Raw genomic sequence first — 20820 nt, forward strand, 5'->3', positions numbered from 1 at the left:
TTTATTGTGTTTTTAGCTACTTGAGATATTGTTCTTATTAAATCCCCTGAAGCATTTTGTAAAATTTGTTTTCGTTTTGCATTTTTGCATTTGCACAGAGCACGGAGCGTGCTGTAGTGTTGTTTCACCTTCAACATCTTGATGTCGACTAAACAAAAATTTCTGTATGCATGTCTTTTACGTTAGCGTACACATGCATGATTTCATTCGGAAAAATATTTGTACGTATTCGCAATGCATCGTTTGTTTTTTGTGTCAAGTCAAATAATAAATAAGTGTGAGGCTCCCGTGTTACCTCTTCGAACACACTCACGACTTCTTTACTATACCGAGGCATAATTTGCCTTGCTAAATATTGTATTTGTAATTTATCACGTGGATTTTTAAATACTATTATATAATGTGCATTTAAACTAATATCACGTGCATGTTTTCCTTTTGGAAATAAATTTTGAATAATAAATATTACAGTTAACTTTTTATGATGTGCATACTTTGTAAATAAATTAGCAACATCGCCATTAGTTTCCGACATTAAATCATCAAGTATTAATAATGAATTTTCTTTAATTTCAAAATTATTCATGTCAGGTATTCCCTCTACAAAACGTATTTTTGCATTTGCATCTAATTTTGGTATTACTGCACCATAACACCAAACAATATCATTAAATTTTATACTAAACATTTGATCACATTCATTAAGTAAACGATTTACAAAACAAGTTTTACCAGCCCTTGAAGGACCAGCAATTAAAATAGTAGAGGGATGTTGAAACTTTAACATCTTGTAATCAAATGAATGCATACAATAGAGACTTTGCTTTATATACACACTCACACTCATACATTTACATATTTTCAAACATGTGAATTTTAATATTTTCACAATCGTTGATTGTTCGGAGTATACATACTAATGAAACGGATAAAAAATCACTGGGATATAAAATTAAAACTTGAAATGAAAAAAAATCACTGGTATATAAAATTAAAGCTTGAAATGAAAAAAAAAATAAATTATGAATAAATTAAAATAAATTACGAATAAATTAAATATTTTTAAGAACGGTTATGCTGTGCATACGAGCAGGTTTAAAAAAAAAAAAAGAGACATTCATACAACTCACATTCATTCATTCGTGGGTCTATAACCGTAAGGTACACTTGCACGTTTTTGTATTGGTTCATCGTCAGTTACGTCAGGTTCGTCAATACGTTTTCGTTTTTTGTTGACCTCACGGTGTGTCTTTGTTTCTCTACAGCTAAAGATACGGAACCCCGGTCTACGAACGATACTGTTTGGGTTCTCTATTACTGTGGACTCTAATTGTCCAGACACTAATTTATAGAAACTCTCAAAGTTAATTTTTTGAGAGGTTCTATCGTTTAGTGTTATCCCCCTAATTTTGAATATATCGCGAACATCCCCTTGGGCATTTGTTAGCCGCATGGCGTAGTTTTTACAGCCAAGACCTATAAAGGTTGTAAACTCCCAACCTTCAGGAATTTCATTTGTAAGATCACCCAAATAGTTTCCGAGCGGTAACAAGGGTTCCTCATCTTTTTTCTGTAGATACATGATACTGTCAGTGTCACAGTAAATTGCTCTGTCAGGTCCTACAGTCGTCAGTAGTTCGTAAAGTCTAAGTCTAGCCCACGAAGTAATAAATGCGGCTAGTATCACATTAGAAAACGCTAACGGAACGTTTTCGTTTTCAATGTCTCTGTATGTGACAATGAGATGGTCATCATCAATTGGTACCACACTTTGAATTTCATACCTTGCCGTAGTTAAATACCTAAGAAATGTGACCTCATCACTAACAATTATACTCTGTGTCATATCTGTGCGTTGCCCCCACTTTCCATACAATGAATTGAGGTATAGTTTCGCACATTGCCTCAATCCAGGGTTCGTCCTAATATTATCATAATTTAATCGTATGCCTTCATGTGCATAATATTCTTCGATATATTTATGTTTGTCTTCTTCAGTGGTACAGTAAGCAGGAAAACCAGAGGCTTCCTGCTTCATCTGAAGGAAGGAATTCACATAGCTCCCGAACAGTCCACCTGAATTCCCCTCTTCAGGATCTAAGAGTTCAAATTCCCATATCTCATGTATATCGATTATTTTGTAACCTTTTTTAAGAGCAAGGTGTAACTCTGGAGTGCAAAATGTTCCTGTGAGAGCACACTCAGCATCACTATGAGTACATTCATTAGTGTTTTCTTCTTCCATACATGTGCGGCAAAGGCCGAAAAGTAATCGACCTCCCGCAACGTATGGTAAGATCGGAAAATAGAGGTCCTTTGCAGGGACAATTGTGCATTTGACTACACCGTGAATACTTTCCACATCTGGAAAGTCCGGTCCCGTGTGAATCTTAGGTGATTTAACCGGCATAGGTTTACGTGCCATTACCCAAGGGTAAAGGCTCGTTACATCGGCATAAGATATACGCTCATTACTCGTACAATTGACGTAAGAACGAAAGACCTCCGTGCGACCACCGTTGTAACAGTTCTTAGGAATAAGAAAATCAGGTAGATTAGTACAACGTTCTTTAACAAACTTTTGCACTTCCTTGTCCGTCTTTATCTTATTATCCCAAGAACATTCCCATATTTCATATAGGTTTACACCTATACTTTTCAGGTACTTACGGCGGCGCATGGTTTGCTCATATCGTTTTTCCATCGTATTGTACGAATCTTGTGCATCGTGCAAAACCGCGTCACGGTTAAAGGGAAAACAATGGCGGCAGGCATGGAAAAAACATCCGTAATACTCGAAGGCAGCGTTGAGTCCTTCGTGCCATCCATCGACCTTGTACCTACCAATATACTTTTCCCCACCTCTCCTAGCATGCTGGATTTCTATCCCTAATTGGTCTTCCATATACATAAGCCATTGCATAGCTTTTGTACTATACTTGGTCTTATGATGAAATCCCAACGCGGGAATGATAGGAATAGTATTTTCCGGTAAGTGCAAGGTACGATATGTACGCATTGCAAGACTTGCAATGGTTGATGATGTTATGAAACATTGCAAACCCTCCGTTTTCTCTTCAATAATATCGCTAAACTTGATGACCGCTTCTGTTAGAATTCTAACATCATTTTTACAATAAGCCAACATATCCTTCTGCAGGTTAAACTCCTCGCCACTTTCCGCACGTTCTTGGTGCCAGGCTTCCAATTGTTTTCTTTCTTCTGTGCTTCGTCCCTCAGGGTCATAGTACTTAAGCGGAGGGTAGGGACCGACATAATTTTGATTTTCTTCAGTATTAAACAAATATGGGAAATCTCCCTTCTTTAAATTTTGACTAAGGCCTAACGTTTTCGGTAATTTGGATAATTTAGCACCAATATAGAGGAAAAAGTCGCGAAAAAAGATACGGTTACCTATGTTAATATTAAAAATCTTTTGACCCTGAATAAGAACACTAGGTACAATATGCTGGTCATCTATTAGAGTTCTAAGACAGAAGAGACCATCGTATCTCGATGCGTTATGTGCGATCACCAGGATTTTCTGAAAGACAGGACGTTCTACTAACACGTGGTTAATAAAATCCGTCATTGTCTTAAAAGAAAACGAACGATTTCCAATATTGTCACCGCACGTTTTACAAGGCTCATCGATACCTTTTCGTATACAGACGTGACATACATGATGACAACACACCAATACAACTTCATGTTCCCTTTCACCGCGCTCATTCGGCGCCTTTAACATCGTCTCTACATCATAGGTAATGTACATAAACCTTTTCGTATGAACAGGTTGCTGTCTCTGAACAAAACATGTATGATTTGTATCAACATACGCGCGGCATGTTGAACAAAAATGTTCACCACACATGTGTTCAGATTTTCGCCCCCTCTTATCAAAGATGATACCACAATCGATGCAGAGCTTTACATTATCACATACGGATTTAGCCGCTTTATTACATGTCAGATGGCTGTCAAAACAAATACCCTCAGCAAACTCTCTATTGCATGCATTACATTTAATTCTGTTTGCAGTATCGTCCCGTTCGTGAGTATGTTCGCAAAAAGTACAACGAGTTTTACACTTGTGTGCATGATATCTTTCATCATAACCTTCCAAACAATAATAACAATACTTCCGTTTGCTAAGAAAACTTGTAATATTACGAATGGGTTCGAAATGACCAATAGTGTTACCTCTTTGATATAGAATAAAAATCTTATTTTCTGCGTGTTCTCCCGGGTAAAGTACTATATATTCCCGATTATTCTTTTCAACCTCCTCATAAACAACGATTTGATATTCCCCTTTCAAATATGCTTGAAAGAGGTCCAAATCAGAGATGTCACAACCTTGCTTACTTTGAACGTTAACTCCTGCCATTTCGCAGAGAACTTGTGCTTTAAAAAGCCACTTATTATAATCTCTTGTTTTTAAATTATACAAAACTTTACTATTTGCGGTATGTTTTGTTATTCCATATATTATGGCCATGGGGAGGCAGTACATATTTTTATTTTCAATGCGAATTAATCGCTTTTCCAAGTAATCTTGGTATTTGCAGTATTTTCGGACAGCACTCATTGCATTAGGTCTTCCTTGTCCGTGCAAATTCTCTGCTATATGGAATCGAAACAATACTTCTTCCCCTAAAAGGAACACTTCATTCGAATTTAGTACTCGTTCGATTGAAGTGAGGACTGTTCTAGCAGTGAAATTGTCCTTTCTTCTAAACGGGACATACACTGGTTTGTTATTAGTACTATTACTACTTTCAACGTATAAACCAATGTAGTCCATGGGGCGTGCATTGGAGATCACATGTTCCAATGCAAAATCGATTAAACTCTCGATATAGGCCTCTGGGTTATTAATATTCCTTTCATCACCCACAGGTCTGACGACAATTTCATGGCCCGTAAGATGAAACTTACGAAACCTTTGTCTGGTTTGTCTTACAACTTCGAAATTACTATTTCTTTGATTATCCCCGCCATTATTATTATCACTACTACTACCACTTGTACTACCACTATTATGACTACCAGTAGTACTACTTGCACTATTCTTATTTATGTTGCCATGTCCAACCATTGGTGGGACACTAGCAGATGACGGGCCAGGCTGAGGAGAAAAAATCAATTGGTTCCCATAATCATGATTATCCTGTACACAATATTGAGCTGGGTTGTATACAGGATTTTCTCCCTGGACCTGTTGCGTGGGTATAACCACAGCATTGTCCGCATTTTCAACCAATCTCCTCATTTCTTCTTCAATTGGTAATTCAACGGAATTTAAATTGCCAATCCCATCTGCTTTATCATTTAGGAAAGCTAAATCTTCATTTGATAACAAATATAAATTATTAGGACTCAAGTTATGAGTTTCTTGAGGGGTCATGACTATGGCATTATTATTATTATTTTCAGATGGGATTAAGCATGGTTCCAAAACAAATCGCGAGCCAAAATCAAAAAACTCAGATAACTCTGTATCATTTATCCTATCTACCTGACCTTCCCCACAAGCTAATAAATACATAACTTTATCTAGAGCCAATTCATATGATTCTTTACTACGGAAAAAACCGTACACAAACAAATCCAGTACGTCAGCACTGCTTACACAGTGCTGGAGAAGTAATATATCATTACCTTCAAAGACACGAAGGGTCCGCAATATGGCTTCGCATCTCACGGTTCCCCTATGGCCAAGTCTGCTTAATTCCATGATGGCTTTCCACGTACTAAAAACCCTAGGGTACTCGTTGAGACCGCGCAAGACCTCTTGCAGGTAGATCTCATCAATCATGTTAAATTCTTCGGTTGGGCAAAAGAAATCCATCTAAAAATAAAAACAAAGAAAAAAACTATTTTGAGTAATCAACACCACTTTAATAAAAAAAAGATCAAATAAATACATCTTTTAAGCAACGCTCACATGATAATATCATATAAAAAAGAAAAAAATGATCATCTTTAGTTAATTATTGATATGTAAATAGAAATCAATCAAGTTACTTTATGAAAAATCAGTAAATATATTCACCTATATTGAATTATAAACTATTCTATTAAAAAAAATATCCACACACACACACACACACACACACACACACACACACACACAGACACACACACACACACACACACACACACAGAGAGAGAGAGAGAGAGAGAGAGAGAGATAGTCTCTCTTTGTTCATTAATATTGGTTAAATACAATCAAGTACAATTAAAAACTATATAATTTCTTTCTTTTTTTTAAAAAAAAAAAATCATAATAACCATAAGAAATACATACGTTTCAAGGTTTAGTTCTCCGTTCACAATCCACAAAAAGAAAAAGAAGAAATCTCAGCTGGGATAGTCGGTACTTTTTTTAATTAATTGCTAGCACCACAACGCTTAGCACAGCTTCAATATCTGTAATAAAACAGGTCTCAATAAATATACTGGTAATCCTGTATACTTTATTTAATACTATTAAAATAGGTTTAATAATCAGGAAAGCTTTCTCTGTGATCTTTAACGCACGCCGACGTAAGAAAAAATGATAATCGTACACATCAAACACATGTTATATCATGTTCTATCAAGTGTTCTCCCCCCCCCTCCCACCACTAACAGTGACATCTGTCGGAGAACTTTTAAATTAACTTTAGTTTAGTTTAAGCCGTGTGCCGTGTTGACGTATTTGTTATTAGTCCTGAATATATATTTATATTTTAAAGGTAAAGTATGATATATATTTCTTTTTAGCCATTAAATACTACTGATAGCATTAAATAAGTACCCTTCTTGCAGTTGTGTTCTGTTAATAAAACATAATTTGTGAGGGCATAGTTGATTCTTGTTCTATCAGTAAACCACCATACGTTCATTATATTACAAATCCCTAAGGGGGACCCTTCAGTTGAACATAATTATCATCATTATGTTATTACCTATTCAGAAAAAAAAACCCGCAATTGTAGGAATTAACTAATGGGGAACTTTAACACATGTCAATGTATATGGTAAAACACATAATTCTCTTTTTGCTATAATACTGTTAAAATCTAGGGTCGCCTATAACTAATGGGTCCCGCCAGTTATAGCTACGTGATTTTCCTTTTGCTATAATATAATACTGTTAAAAAATCTAAGTAAGCCTGGGGGCCGCGGTGGCTCAGTGGTAAAGCGTTCACCTCTGGTTGGTCAAGTAAGTTTGTGGTGGACAAACACAGTGTGCGTGGGTTTCCTCCCACTTCCTATATACTTTTAAGAGCTTTCTTTGTAAAGCGAAGCAATATAAAAAACCGGGATAACCGTGGGGACTCAAAAATTTCTAAATAATCCTGTGACTGGGACCCTCCAGTTATACTACAAATAGGACTACATAATTTCCTTGTAATACAGTACTGTTTAAATCTATGGGGGGACCTATAACTAATGGGGGGGAATGTCGCCCGCCAATTATACGGTTATACTACAATAGGCATACATAATTTCCTTGTAATACAATACTGTTTAAATCTATGGGGCACCTATAACTAATGGGGGGAATGTCGCCCGCCAATTATACGGTTATACTACAATAGGCATACATAATTTCCTTGTAATACAATACTGTTTAAATCTATGGGGCACCTATAACTAATGGGTGGAATGTCGCCCTCCAATTATACGGTTATACTACAATAGGCATACATAATTTCCTTGTAATACAATACTGTTTAAATCTAGAAGAACCCGTAACTAAGGGGTAGGGCCTCCGACAGTTATAGCTATGTGTTACAATACTCGTACGTAATTCTCTTTTGCTATAAGATAATACTGGTAAATCTAGGCAATCTATCTTGCAGGCAAAAGCCCCTCGTTGAGGGACATGGTAGAAATAGGAATACCCATACATAATTTCAATTCGCTTCCTTGTAATACAATACTCCTAAAATCTAGAGGAACCCATAACTAATGGGGGGGAAGGGCCCCCGTTACTTGTAAAATATACTACAAATAGTCATACATAATTCTCTTTTTTGCTATAAGATAATACTGTTAAAATTTAGGCAATCTATTTGGCAGGCAAAGCCCCCTTCATTGAGGATCATGGTACAAATAGGAGTACATCATTTCATTTTGCTTCGCGGATACACAACAGGTTTTCAAGTCAAAAGACAGTGTTCAATAACCAATGTATTTAGGGGGTTCCGTAAAATTTTCTTTCTTGACATTAAAGCTATTCTATGCGTTATGTAACTACCATCCACGCAAATAACTAACATTCAGTAATATTTACTATTAAAACACAATAATGTTATGGGGAAAAGCGCTCCCCCCAAAACTAAAACATTTCTTTCTTTCTGCAAATACTAGTCTTAGTTCAAACATTTGCGTTCCTAAAAAGATTATCAGCTATATTACCAAAGCGTAGTAGTATGCCATCTATTGGCAAATGAGCTTACTTAAACAGTTCAAGTCCCATCTGTACAACGTACATATATATATATATTAGGTATAACTGATTTAAAGTGATCGGTATAACAGTTAAAAAATCGTAACAAATGAATCAAACATATTGTAATTAAGCATCCTATAATTAAGCAAATAAAACTCTACAAGTGTTCTGAGCTTGCTTCGCAAACGACCCAATAAATAACACCAATTTTAAAACGTTCACAAATAAATTTGTTCAGAGTATGTATAACATACGATCCGTAAAAATATGAAGTGATTGAACAAAAAAAGCAAATGATCCAATAAAATATTTAAAAAACGAGCTTGTGTAACAAACGATTTATTTTACAAGTTTACAGCGTAGCTGCTATTAGCTTCTTATTTTAAAAACGAGTGTTATTTTAAATAACACGAACCAATAAAAAGAAGCAATCGGTAAAAAATAAGAAAAATTTTGTAAGTTTCGCAGCGTAGCTGCTCTGAGCTTGTGTACCAAGCATAAAAGAATGCAATAATAATAATAATAATAATAATAATAATAATAACTTTAGTAATCGAAAATCGCAATTACATTTCAAGCGTTTTCAGTATATCGCAAAGCTTATCCTCTTGCATGATTACAAAAAAAAATGGTCGTAGGTTTATTCCACCGATAATGTTTCTCAGAAGCAAATCGTGTATTATTTACTTAATTATAATGAAGTGAATAATACATGACATTTAAAAAGTTCTCACCTTAAAAAATCAAACTTCGCTCTGTTAAAATCACTGACGAAAAAGTTCAACACACACACACTATGGAACTGTGTAAAAACAATAATAACAAACTTTATTTCAATACTATATATATATATAAGGATTTCATTATGTCCCTCCCCCCAAGCATCATGTTTTCACAGGGTTTTCAACCCGATTTCATTAATTATAAATAAATAAATAAGGTCCGCTAACATTGTTTATTCATTGCCACAGCGAGAAATCTAAAAATTTCTTATTTTCAAGTTCGTCAACCGCTGGAGAAATCTCATTCAGACAGGGTATCGATCGATCAACATTCAGGACAGTCTATGTACGGTTTTCATCTAATTAAGGAAAAATGCTTACATGTTCATCAGATATTAGATATTCTGCCAAAATCAGATATTGCCACAAAAATACATTTACGTGTTTGTCCCAAAACATCTTCTAAAAGGAGGAAGAAACATAAAATTTCTATCTGTCTTCTTCATCACTGCCGATAAGTATCGCAGTGACAATCATCGTTAATGGAAAAATATTTCAGTATGTTGCCAGACAGTTTTCTCATGGTCAAGGGAGAAAGTGTCTAAGGTTATTCCAGTACAAGCGGAAATAAAAATTAGAAAGTGCATTGACACTCTATACATGCGTGTCACAAGTCATAGTTCTATCGGGAGCAAGGTGAAAGCGTGTGAGGCAACGACCCGGAAGTAATGGCATTCTAAGCTAGTCTTCTGTAAGAGACGGAAGAACAATTCACTCGCTCCGTATTTCAAACTTGGCTGTAAACATGGAGTTAACTATAAGGAATAAAAACGATGAATAAATCATACATACACACTCCGTATTTCCCATATTTTTTTTTTCTCGCCAATTTACATGTGAGAATTGCAATAATTCTCAGTACAATACAATATACATCGTCGGTGCTTGGGGGTCCCGGGTTCAGTCCCCGTACAATACAGCATTCATCTCTGGTGCTAAAAGTCCCATATTCAATTCCCGTACAATACAGCGTTCACCAATGGTGCTAAAAGTCCCATATTCATTCCCCGTACAATACAGCGTTCACCTCTGGTGCTAAAAGTCCCATATTCATTCCCCGTACAATACAGCGTTCACCTCTTGTGCTAATGGTCTCATATTCATTCCCCGTACAATGCAGCGTTCATCTCTTGTGCTAAGGGTCCCATATTCATTCCCCGTACAATGCAACGTTCATCTCTTGTGCTAAGGGTCCCATATTCATTCCCCGTACAATACAGTGTTCACCACTGTTGCTAAGGGTTCCGGGTTCAATCCCAGTGCGTATCACACATTATAAGTGTTCTTACCTTCTAATAAAATGGTTTCCTCCCACTTTATGAAATTTCATAAAAATCAAACCGTTAAATGTATATTGTACGTGTAATCTTTTATTCTCTCTCACATATTGTTCGTGTAATCTTTTATTCTCTCTCTCTCACATATTGTTCGTGTAATCTTTTATTCTCTCTCTCTCACATATTGTTCGTGTAATCTTTTATTCTCTCTCTCTCACATATTGTTCGTGTAATCTTTTATTCTCTCAAAATGACGTATCAACAAATTTAATTCAAATTTCCATTATTATTATTTTTAAAAATAGCCAGTATAGAAAGACACGCATACAAACTCGAAAAAGACCTTTCCATGTCATCACAACTAAAAACAGAAATATAACAACTTTCCAATACACGTAAACAGGTCAACAAACCCTAATGACCTAACCCAACCCGATGCCAACACAGCATAGTACTTTCTATATTAATTATAGTACCTAACGGTACCTGTAGAATACTTTGTCTGCTTCTACTGAGGCTACCACGACTAAATAATACTTATTTAAGTTATGAATAGTGTAGAATAGTACGAATTCCATGATAGAAATAAACGTTCTGTGGCAATATATGTAGCTTTAATGTTTGGTGCTAGTTGTCGTCCGGGGCAAGAACTCGCCTTAGCGCCTCCTGGCCAACCAAACAAAAACGCTCCGCCCAAATATTTGTCCAATTTTGCGCCCTCCCAATCCGGGACCCGGAGCACAAGCCCCGTTTGCCCCTCCTCTAGTTACGTCACTGATACTACTAGACATATAGGTTCCATGGAGTTTACGCGGCATTAAACGTGAGGATGAAACATGTTTTTCATGGCAAGTTTACAAAATTAGAAGTCTAGGATAGTGATTTTTACAACCAGGATACCTCAAGATTCTTAATTGTTTTGCATTTAATATTAATGTGATATTATATTCCATTGTCTTGTCATGTTAACAAATTAACTACATATTAAATACGTTATTTAAAAAGAAAAGCTTTACTTCTTTAACTAGAGTTCTAAATAATGTAATTTCTTATTAAAAGACTTCACTCTAATCGTTAATTAAGTTCATAATGGACTAGTTATTTACATTATTATTATTATTATTATTATTATTATTATTATTATTATTATTATTATTATTATTATTATTATTATTATTATTATTATTATTATTCAGGCTCCATTAGATCCCCAACACACTTGGGAAACAATTGTGGTAAACAGCAATTAATGAGGACTACTAATAATAATTACCCCATAAATTGACGATCTCCCAATGGAAAAAATACGCAAACATCTTTCTAATAGAAACTAAGAATTAAGAGCAAGAGGTAAAATTCGTTTGCACTAGCATGAAGGTTTCGATTTGAAAGTTAATTTAAGTCTGCACTAATTTATGTGTCTTCAGTAAGTACACGTTCTAGCTCCCATGTGATGAAAATGAAAGATGCAATCTTTAAGTTTTACATCTCACGATTATGCCAGCTAGGCTAAAGGAGACGGTGATTATGAGAAATGAATGACGTGGTGGAATGAAGAAAATTAGAGGAAACGGGAGAACCCCCAGAAAACCCACACACACGGTGTCTCTCCACCACAGAGCTCACTAGGCGCAAGCTGGGATCGAACCAAGGACTCAATGCACCAGAGATGAACGCTCTACCACTCTTTTTTTTTAATTACTGACTTATTTCCCATTTCTACCACTTTGCAGAACTACTAGACTCGACAGGGAAACGACTACAGAAACGTTGAGGACAGTTAAAATTCCACGCTCCAAAATTCCACGTTAAAATCCCTCGCTCGCCCTCGTCCTCATATCATTGAGGGCGAGTTTATTTGAGGATGAGGAAGCCCTTGCGAGAGCCTCTTTCGCCAGGATCATATCCTCAATTTCCCAGTCTATTTGCTGAATTATTTCCTTAACATACGTCCTAAACAAGGAAAACTAAACATACCATCGTATAACTTACTCCGGATCACCTTAAATGGAACAAATCATTGACCACTCCAGCTTAATATTACCATGAATATGTTCAGATAAAATTTGAATAGAGTTTCCTTTACACCTTTCGGTGCAAACTAGTGTTGCCCATGAGACGAGATGAGACCAGAAATAAGGTTTATCATCTCGTCTCGTAAATTTTACAGAAGTCTCGTCTCGTCTTAATTCTCGGAAACTTCTTTACTGTCTCGATTCTTTACGACCCACTTCTCGTCTCATTCTGTAAATTTATGTACAAAATGAAGTTCTAGAAGTTCTCAGAATCCAGTGAGTGATGGAGTGTCAGGAGTGGACCCAGGACCAACTTCTGGGGGGAGGGTGGGTTGTCATACTGCTACTTTTAAGGGCTCCAAACTTTGAAATAAGAAAGTTTCCTCTTCTAAATGGGGGACTATCGCCCCGATCGCCCCCCAGCATCCGCCCCTGATGAGTGCGTGTGCGTGTCTTTGAGCATATAAAACTTGGTTTTGGGTGGGAGAAGAGAAAAAATACAAAGAAATCGCACTGAGGCTATACCGTCCGGGTGTTCATGGACGTATCATATCACTTAATATCTATTTTTACAACAGAAGTTGGAAACGTAAAGAAATCCAGAAACTTAATACAAACTATTCATTTAATTAGACGCGAGCTGAACTGAGGAAACTGAGCCCGAGACCGAGTGAACGCAAGCCCAATTGAGAGAAAGAGCGCGATCCCAGTGCAAAATGGCCGTCTATGAACAAAAGTCATTCCATCAAATCTTTTTCCATCTGATCTACTGCATTCTGTTGGTTCCCTTACTGATTGTTTCAGATAGCGCTCTTAAGATTATGTCATTTACTGCTGTATGACGTGACTGGCTGTCTGTCTACCAATACTCTTTAAACATGACAGTGTAGGCACTTTTTATCTAAAAAGTCTCTAGTACAGGCAGGGCAACAATGAAGTACACTCGCTTCTAAACATAGCGCTATTTCATGAGAAACATGCAAATATTGTATTCATTTGCATTATTATTTTTAACAATTATGTAGAAGTATACAAGAGAAATTGTCTACTCCAATTAAATGAAAGGAAGAATATGACCAATTCATAATCTTGCTATGACATCAACTTTTCATCTAGGGGACATGGCAAATGTTATTTTAAATATTATATTCCTCCAAAAATGGTTAAACAACAAATTCAAAAGAGTTGTTGTTAAGGAAGCTTGTCCTTCTCCCTCGCGTTCCCTCGTTCTCGCGAAGGAAATTGTTCCTCGCCCTCGCACATCCTCGCCTTCGCAGTGTTAGTTGACCCTCGTCCTCGCGAAGGGAGTTGTCCATTACCCTCGCTCGCCCTCATCCTCATGCTGAAGACTTGTCTTCGCCCTCGCGAAGGGAGTTGTTCATTGCCCTCGCTCGCCCTCCTGTTCGGAATTTTTCCTCGCCTTCGCGCACCCTCGCCATCGCTGTCGAAACTTATCCTCGCCCTCACGCATCCTCACCATCGCAGTGACAGTTAGCCCTCAACCTCGTTCACCCTCGTCCTCGCGAAGGGAGTTGTTCATCGCCCTCGCTCACCCTCGCCCTTATGTTGGGAATTTCTCCTCGCCCTCGCTGTCAAAGCTTGTCCTCGCACTCGCGCGCCCTCGTCCTCGCGTCATTGTGGGCGAGGGAATTTGGGTGAGGATGCCCTCGAGAGGCCACCCTCGTGATGGTGAACATCTCTGGCTTCACCTCACGATCATCAGCCCACTCGGATACACCCACTGTCTTACCACTGAGCCAGCACGGTCCTCTCTATGTGATGAGTATTAGACAAATACACTAATAGGCCTATTATATTTAAAAACCAAAGCTGTTATTATCTCGAAATACAAATCAAATATATTGTAAACAAGTTTAAATTAAATTTAATATCTAATTTACCTTATTCCGCATATACCTATGTTTGCAATAATCTTGAAAACGCAATTGATAGGTCCAAATGTTGCCTCCGGGTAACCAGGATTACGAAAATATGCCTCAATATCATACGTTGTTCTTCCGCAAGATCCTTTACCAACTGAGAAAAAAAAAAAAGACGATATGTCGATCACAAATTATTTTCAGTTTAAATGTCAATTCAACAAGTAAAGACGTCTTTAGATAATTTAAAGTTTTATATTTATGGCTGCTTCAGAAGCATGTACTGTACTATAAACTGAATCCAGAATTGAGCTGAAAAATCAAACTTTTTACCACAATCACGGTGCAAAGTTCATTTAATGTAACTCAAATTGTCTCCAGAGTTTAATGGAGAGTATAAGGGTGGGTTTACGCTATATTTAAAAAAAGTTCGAGCATATACCTAGCAAAAATTCTATCAATACATCACTGCTCTTTTGTTTCTTTCTTTCTTTTTTTCTTTTCTTTTCTTTTTTTTTTGTAAATGTTATGGCAGTGTGACAGAATTCTTATGATGATGGGGATGATGATTAGAAAAAGTTGTTATTCTAAGAACAATATCAAAATATTAATCATACGACAAGTATGTGAGAAAAGATGTAATTTCTATACTTACAACTACAGCAATAGCCTTTAGTATATCCATAGCCGCAGTAACCGTTTATAATCCCTCCTCTTTTGATGCACTGATATTTTGAGTAACACAGACCATTTGTTCCAGAGCTTTCTGGACAAGATTTACTCTGCAGATCTTGAGGAAATCCAAATATTGGCCCCTGGAGACCTTGCAATGGTGGGGTTCCTTTAGATTTATTAAAACAAAGTTGGCAGTTTATAGTCTTTGTTTATACCTTACATACATATCATAATATAAATAATAGTTTAAAATTCCGTGCGTTTTCTTTCGCTCGTGGTCAAGAGAACACATTGACTTCCAAATAGCACCCAGTCCACTTTGGGTCGGTAAGTGATATAAGTGGAACGAAATAGCGTTAAATGATCCTTCTTTCCTTAATCTGAACATTTTAAAATTACATATTTCCTTGAAACTGGAATACATAAACACAACAGCGAAGTAGCTGAAAGTAGCTCAAGTGGTAGAGCGTTGACTTTACATTTGGGAGGTCGTGGGTTAGATTCCCGCGGTCGACAATCCTGACTGAGACTTTCCAGGGTTTTCCTCAGTCCTACCAGATAAATGCCGGTATGATACCTACTAAACATGTCCTTGCCGATACCTTCCCAAATCCTTTCCATTGTTAATGTTGTTGTTAGATATCCAGTATAAAATGGGCTCTGAGCTGTATCTGGTGATTATTAAATAAATAAACAACACAATTATTACTGCTATAATGCACTTGATCTTTTTTTTATATAACTGAAATTGAATGAAAATAAAAAATCTTATTTTCTTCTCGTTGTTGGACACGACAGTCGCTCAATCAATATCGACAAATTCTGCACATAACGAGTTGGAATAAGATGTGGGCTATATTCTAAGCTTTTCATCTGGTTCAGTGGTAGAGCGTTCACCTCTGGTGCATGGAGTCCCGGGTTCAAACCCTGCCTCCGCCAAGTGAACTTTGTGGTGGACAAACACCGTGTGCGTGGATTTCTTCGGGGTTCTCCCTTCCTCACACTTTCTTCATTCCATTATTTCATTCATTTCTCATCATCACTTTCTCCTTTAGCCTAGCCGGCATAAGCGTGGGACGTAGAGCTCAAAGATTTTATTTTTTTCTAAGCTTTTCATCGAAGTTCACAGTAGTCGATGACTGAACGCTTTTCATGTACGGTACTTTTGATATGTGTGTTAGTTCCGAATATATCTTCATGCAGTCATTGTACATTGTGATGGATTAATTAATGACAACACCATGGCAAAAATTTAAGAGTTTTAATACTATTTATTAGTTCGTTAATTTTAAGTTTTAGTTTACATTTAATTTTAATATATTCTAGTTCTAATGTTATCTTTTGCGGGCGCCCTATTGCAGCCTGCTTTCATGACAATGATAACGCGCCGCTCTCTCGGCCACGTGCGAAGAAACACGCAATGTACTTCCTATCGATATACTTCTTATTTTCTAAATATAGTATTTTTTTAAAACCAACTTAAAAAACTGGGGTTTCAGTTTGATCTGTATAGTGTATGTCCGCGATTACGAGAACCGTTGGTCATATTTCAATGTGGTTTTCGCTAGTGTCAGACTATTCACAAGGAAGGTTCTTACGTTGAAAATATTTGATAAATTTTAATAATTAATTTTAAAAATAATATGATTTCTGCAAAGTCTTATGAAAATAATATCCTAATATATTAGGCAACAAGATAATCAAGAAGTAAGTTGAGTTGCATATAACTAAGGGGTTAGAACATACTAAAATATTTTAATTGAAATAGACCAAAATAATATTTACCTATTTGCTTGCTTTTCTCAAAATACTGATTTGTGTAAAAGTTTGCATTCAAATCAGTTGTCCATACGTCTGTGAGATTTTGAGGAGGTTTCTCTGTATGGAGTGACACCTGTCTGTAATATAAATAAATAAATAAATAAATAAATAAATAAATAAATAAATAAAACAGTAAGTGCATCATGTAAAGAGGATTCTAATCAATAGTATAACCAAATATAGGTCACCAGAGTTTCTAATATTTATCAAAATTTGGCAAAAATATTTGCTAATACTAAACTATTTCATCATAATATGATATGTATTCTATGAGTACTGGTAGGCCACTTCCGGCAAGCTGAGGATCTTCCATTCACTATGGTTCTTAGCCAACCTCTTCGTCTTCACGTAGCAATTTTCTGTTATAATTTCGTCCATTAACTGTATTCCCTTTAGCCCAGCCCTCTTCTTCCTTCCGTCGTACCTTTTAGCACGTCATCCATTATATAATTCCTTCGAAGCCAACAAGCTTCTCTTTCTCTTCTTAAGAGTCTTCATTTCGGCGAAATTAAAATACCGCTAATTTTACAGTAATTATGTGATATCTTCAAATAGATAAAAGATAATCGAAATGTGGAACAAGAGCGCCCTAGACAATATTATTTTACATAAGAAACCGTTATCACGACTCACTTATCTGCTTTCGATTTCGAGCCACTTTGAAAATCGGCATTTATTTTCGCATTTCTAAACAGCTGAAAACGGAAAGCCACTAGGTGACTTGTGCTAACGGTACCTCACGCAAAATAATATTGTCTAGGGCGCTTTTGTTCTATATTTCAATTATCTTTTATCTATTTGGAGATATCACATAATTACTGTAAAATTAGCGGTATTTTAATTTCGCCGGGATGAAGACTCTTAATTATATCTAATGTTGTTCTTTGTCCCTTACTACTCGTAAGACTTACTCATTCATTTTCCGTTCATTACGCAATTTTTGTATTCTTCGCATCCACATATCAAAAGCCTATTTTTTTTCGCTTTTGCGTAGTTTCTGCATAATAGAGTGCAACATTATTAGTCCGAAACTCCGTTTTATTAATCTTTTCCTCAACTGTTTATTCAAGGAGCAATAAAATACACTTTTCTTCTTCCTAAATGCTTTTTCCACCATTGCTTTTCTTTCTTTTATTTTGCTTTCGCACTTCATGTCCTCACTTGTTTTATTTTCTCCCCTCCTACTATGATATTTAATATAGATCGCTTCGTTTCAATTACCACTGTTTTGTATTTCTAACGTTTATTTTCATCCTACCCGTCTCTTCAAATTTTATATCTTATTTATTAATTTTTCTTCGGTGTAATATAAACTATATCATCAATGTTTCAACTTCTACGTGTGGTATAGACATATAATCATGAACTGGTACATGTGTTAGAGGAAACATGGAAAGGTAATAGTATGGGAGAAGATAGTAGATCTAATACGAGAATTGCCAATGGCGTCTCTGCCATGCTAAAATTGAGGGGGGCAATAAGATCAAAGAATGTTTCTAGACCCCCAAGTAAATTTACATGAAAATCATGAGGTAAATAGAAAGCTATTTGAAGGATGAACTAGCGGGATCCAGTTTCTACCTCCACCAGAACAATTAATCATAATATTGTACCAGATCTCTTGCTACATACGAGTTTGATGTTTCCATATACTATGATCCTTAGGAACATTAATTTTATATTTCGCTACTGAATTTGTCTTTTTTTCTTTCTATCACACTGTCTACCACTGAGAATACTATTTCTTCTCCAACAACGTCTCAATATATTTTGAATTATTTTACATTGTGTTTCTTTATCCCTTTTATTCCTCACGCTCCTTATTCATTTATTATTCCTGATCAGTTGTTTTCATTCTCTTGAATAGTCAAATTTCCGAGACCCCAAGTGCAATATTTTCTGTTACCCTTTCGTAATGTTCACGTTTCGGCTCTGTGACTCTGTGGCCGAAATGCAATATTCTACAACTGAATCATTTTTGTAATTCTTCATTCAGTGATTCATATGGTGCGTTTCTCATTCTTAACACCACAATAATCATTTTCATTGCTACAATGGTGAAATATTTTAACATTTACAACATTGATTTCTGTTTGTCGTTTATATTTAATATCTTCATTGTTAACATCACCTAGATAATAAAACCTAGTTACATATTCTAGTTTCTTTGCTCAGACTTCGATAATTGTCACAGTTTCAATCATTCCAACCACCATGATTTCATCATTTTCGTGTTTATTTTCATCTCAGTTTCAAAGTTCTTCTCTATCTTTTCTGATGTCATTCAGATTCCGCAACAAATGTCATATGAAAAACAAAATTCTAGTATTTTTGTTTCTACCAAATTGATCCTAATCAATATTTTCTTCATTACTCTTCCAGATAGTGAATAATATCACTGAAAGGCAAAGTTTTTGTGGATCGTTTCCTCCAACTTCACCATACTATATCATATACTTCACTTCACTATACTTGAATTCTCACTTTTAATGATTTGTTCAATATTCCGAGTTTGTTCAATATTCCGAGTTTCTTCCGAGTTTGATCTTTCATTTCATTCCAAGCATCTTTTAGATTACTTAGTTTAAGTAACTAAAAGGTTTTCTCTAAATCAACGAATACTACATAACTCCCTCCCCTTTTTCTGAAAACCTCTCAGCACACACCTTGCATCTTTGTGCTATGTTTCCCTCTAATTCAAAACTGTTCAACTTTCTTACTTCTTCCCGCGCATAATGTCTTTCATATTTGCTGCGTGTGATGTGAAACTAATATACTGGTGGAAAAGCACTTTAGATTGTTCAACATACAGTACATCATCCGTTTCGAACGAAATTCGCACCACAGGTTTCTGTACAGGTCTGGTGATCCTAGTTTGATAGTTCGGCATATCGTCTATTGTAAATGGTAGGCTGATTTTAGTGTCTGCAAAGGACATGCTAGCTAGCAATATGAAGTTAAAATTAAATTAACAGTATGAGTGGCACAGTGGTTAAGGCGCTCACCTCTGGGGCCTAGGATCCTGATTGGATCCCCGACTAAGTAATTTTGTGCTAGACAACATCGTGTGCATGGGTTTCTCAGAGTGCTCCCACTTCTCACATTCTTATTCCCCCAATTTTTCATCATTATGCACTTCCCTTAATCAGACATCTCCCTTAGCATACAGGGTATAATCGTGGGACGTTAAACTGAGATTTTATTTTTTCCGTGAGAAATAACCTATGCCATAACAATTTTCTTTATTAATGAAACATTGCAACACTATTAGTGAAATATTTGTTTACGAAGTTTATCTATCTATCTATCTATCTATCTATCTATCTATCTATCTATCTATATCTATATCTATATATATATATATATATATATATATATATATATATATATATATATATATATATATATATATATATATATATATATATGTATATATATATATACAGTGAAACCTCTACTAACGGACACCTCCCGTAATCCCCAAACACTGTAATAGGATAAAACATAATGGAAAACCTCTCTAAAGCGGACACTCTCTACTACGGACACGGACAGTCTTTTCTGTCCTTTATAGGTATTATTTACCTCCGTATTACGGACATTTTCTGTATAAATAAGTTGATAAGTATTGTAAAAATATATCACCAAGAAAGCATTGTGACAGCCTGTCTCCTCAACTGTCTACTCAGCAATCCAAACAAAGAGTCTCTGTTTAAGAGGGAGAAGGAGTGAGCCACAGCGGCCGGAATATTGGTGTTCAATTTAACATGGGATCTCAACCATTTTTTGGGGAAATCGTGGTTTCATTTCGTTGTTTCGCAAAAATGTCTCAATAGCTCACTCAATATGATGCATCTCATTTTAAAGGTGCAATTTGAACTCTGTGCGATATTTTCTTCTTATAAATACAGATAATTATAA

At 36.0% G+C, this 20820-nt stretch overlaps 1 protein-coding gene across 3 annotated transcripts in view; it reads right to left on the reverse strand.

Annotated features, from left to right (window-relative positions):
• LOC145666736 (uncharacterized) overlaps nt 1-20820 on the reverse strand; it is a 101166-nt gene that overhangs the window by 62369 nt on the left and 17977 nt on the right. For 2 of the 3 annotated variants that reach the window (XM_081734271.1, XM_081734270.1), the window contains exons 2-4: nt 16864-16976; nt 15059-15244; nt 14425-14560 (exon numbers count right to left, since the gene is read on the reverse strand). In XM_081734271.1, the coding sequence (XP_081590397.1) occupies nt 14425-14560; nt 15059-15244; nt 16864-16976 (435 nt within the window). The remainder of the gene's footprint in view (nt 1-14424; nt 14561-15058; nt 15245-16863; nt 16977-20820) is intronic. The other variant, XM_081734272.1, reaches the window with a different exon arrangement.

Source organism: Thermobia domestica, chromosome 12 (assembly GCF_964235325.1).
Source record: "Thermobia domestica chromosome 12, izTheDome1.hap1.1, whole genome shotgun sequence".
Classification (NCBI taxonomy): domain Eukaryota; kingdom Metazoa; phylum Arthropoda; class Insecta; order Zygentoma; family Lepismatidae; genus Thermobia; species Thermobia domestica.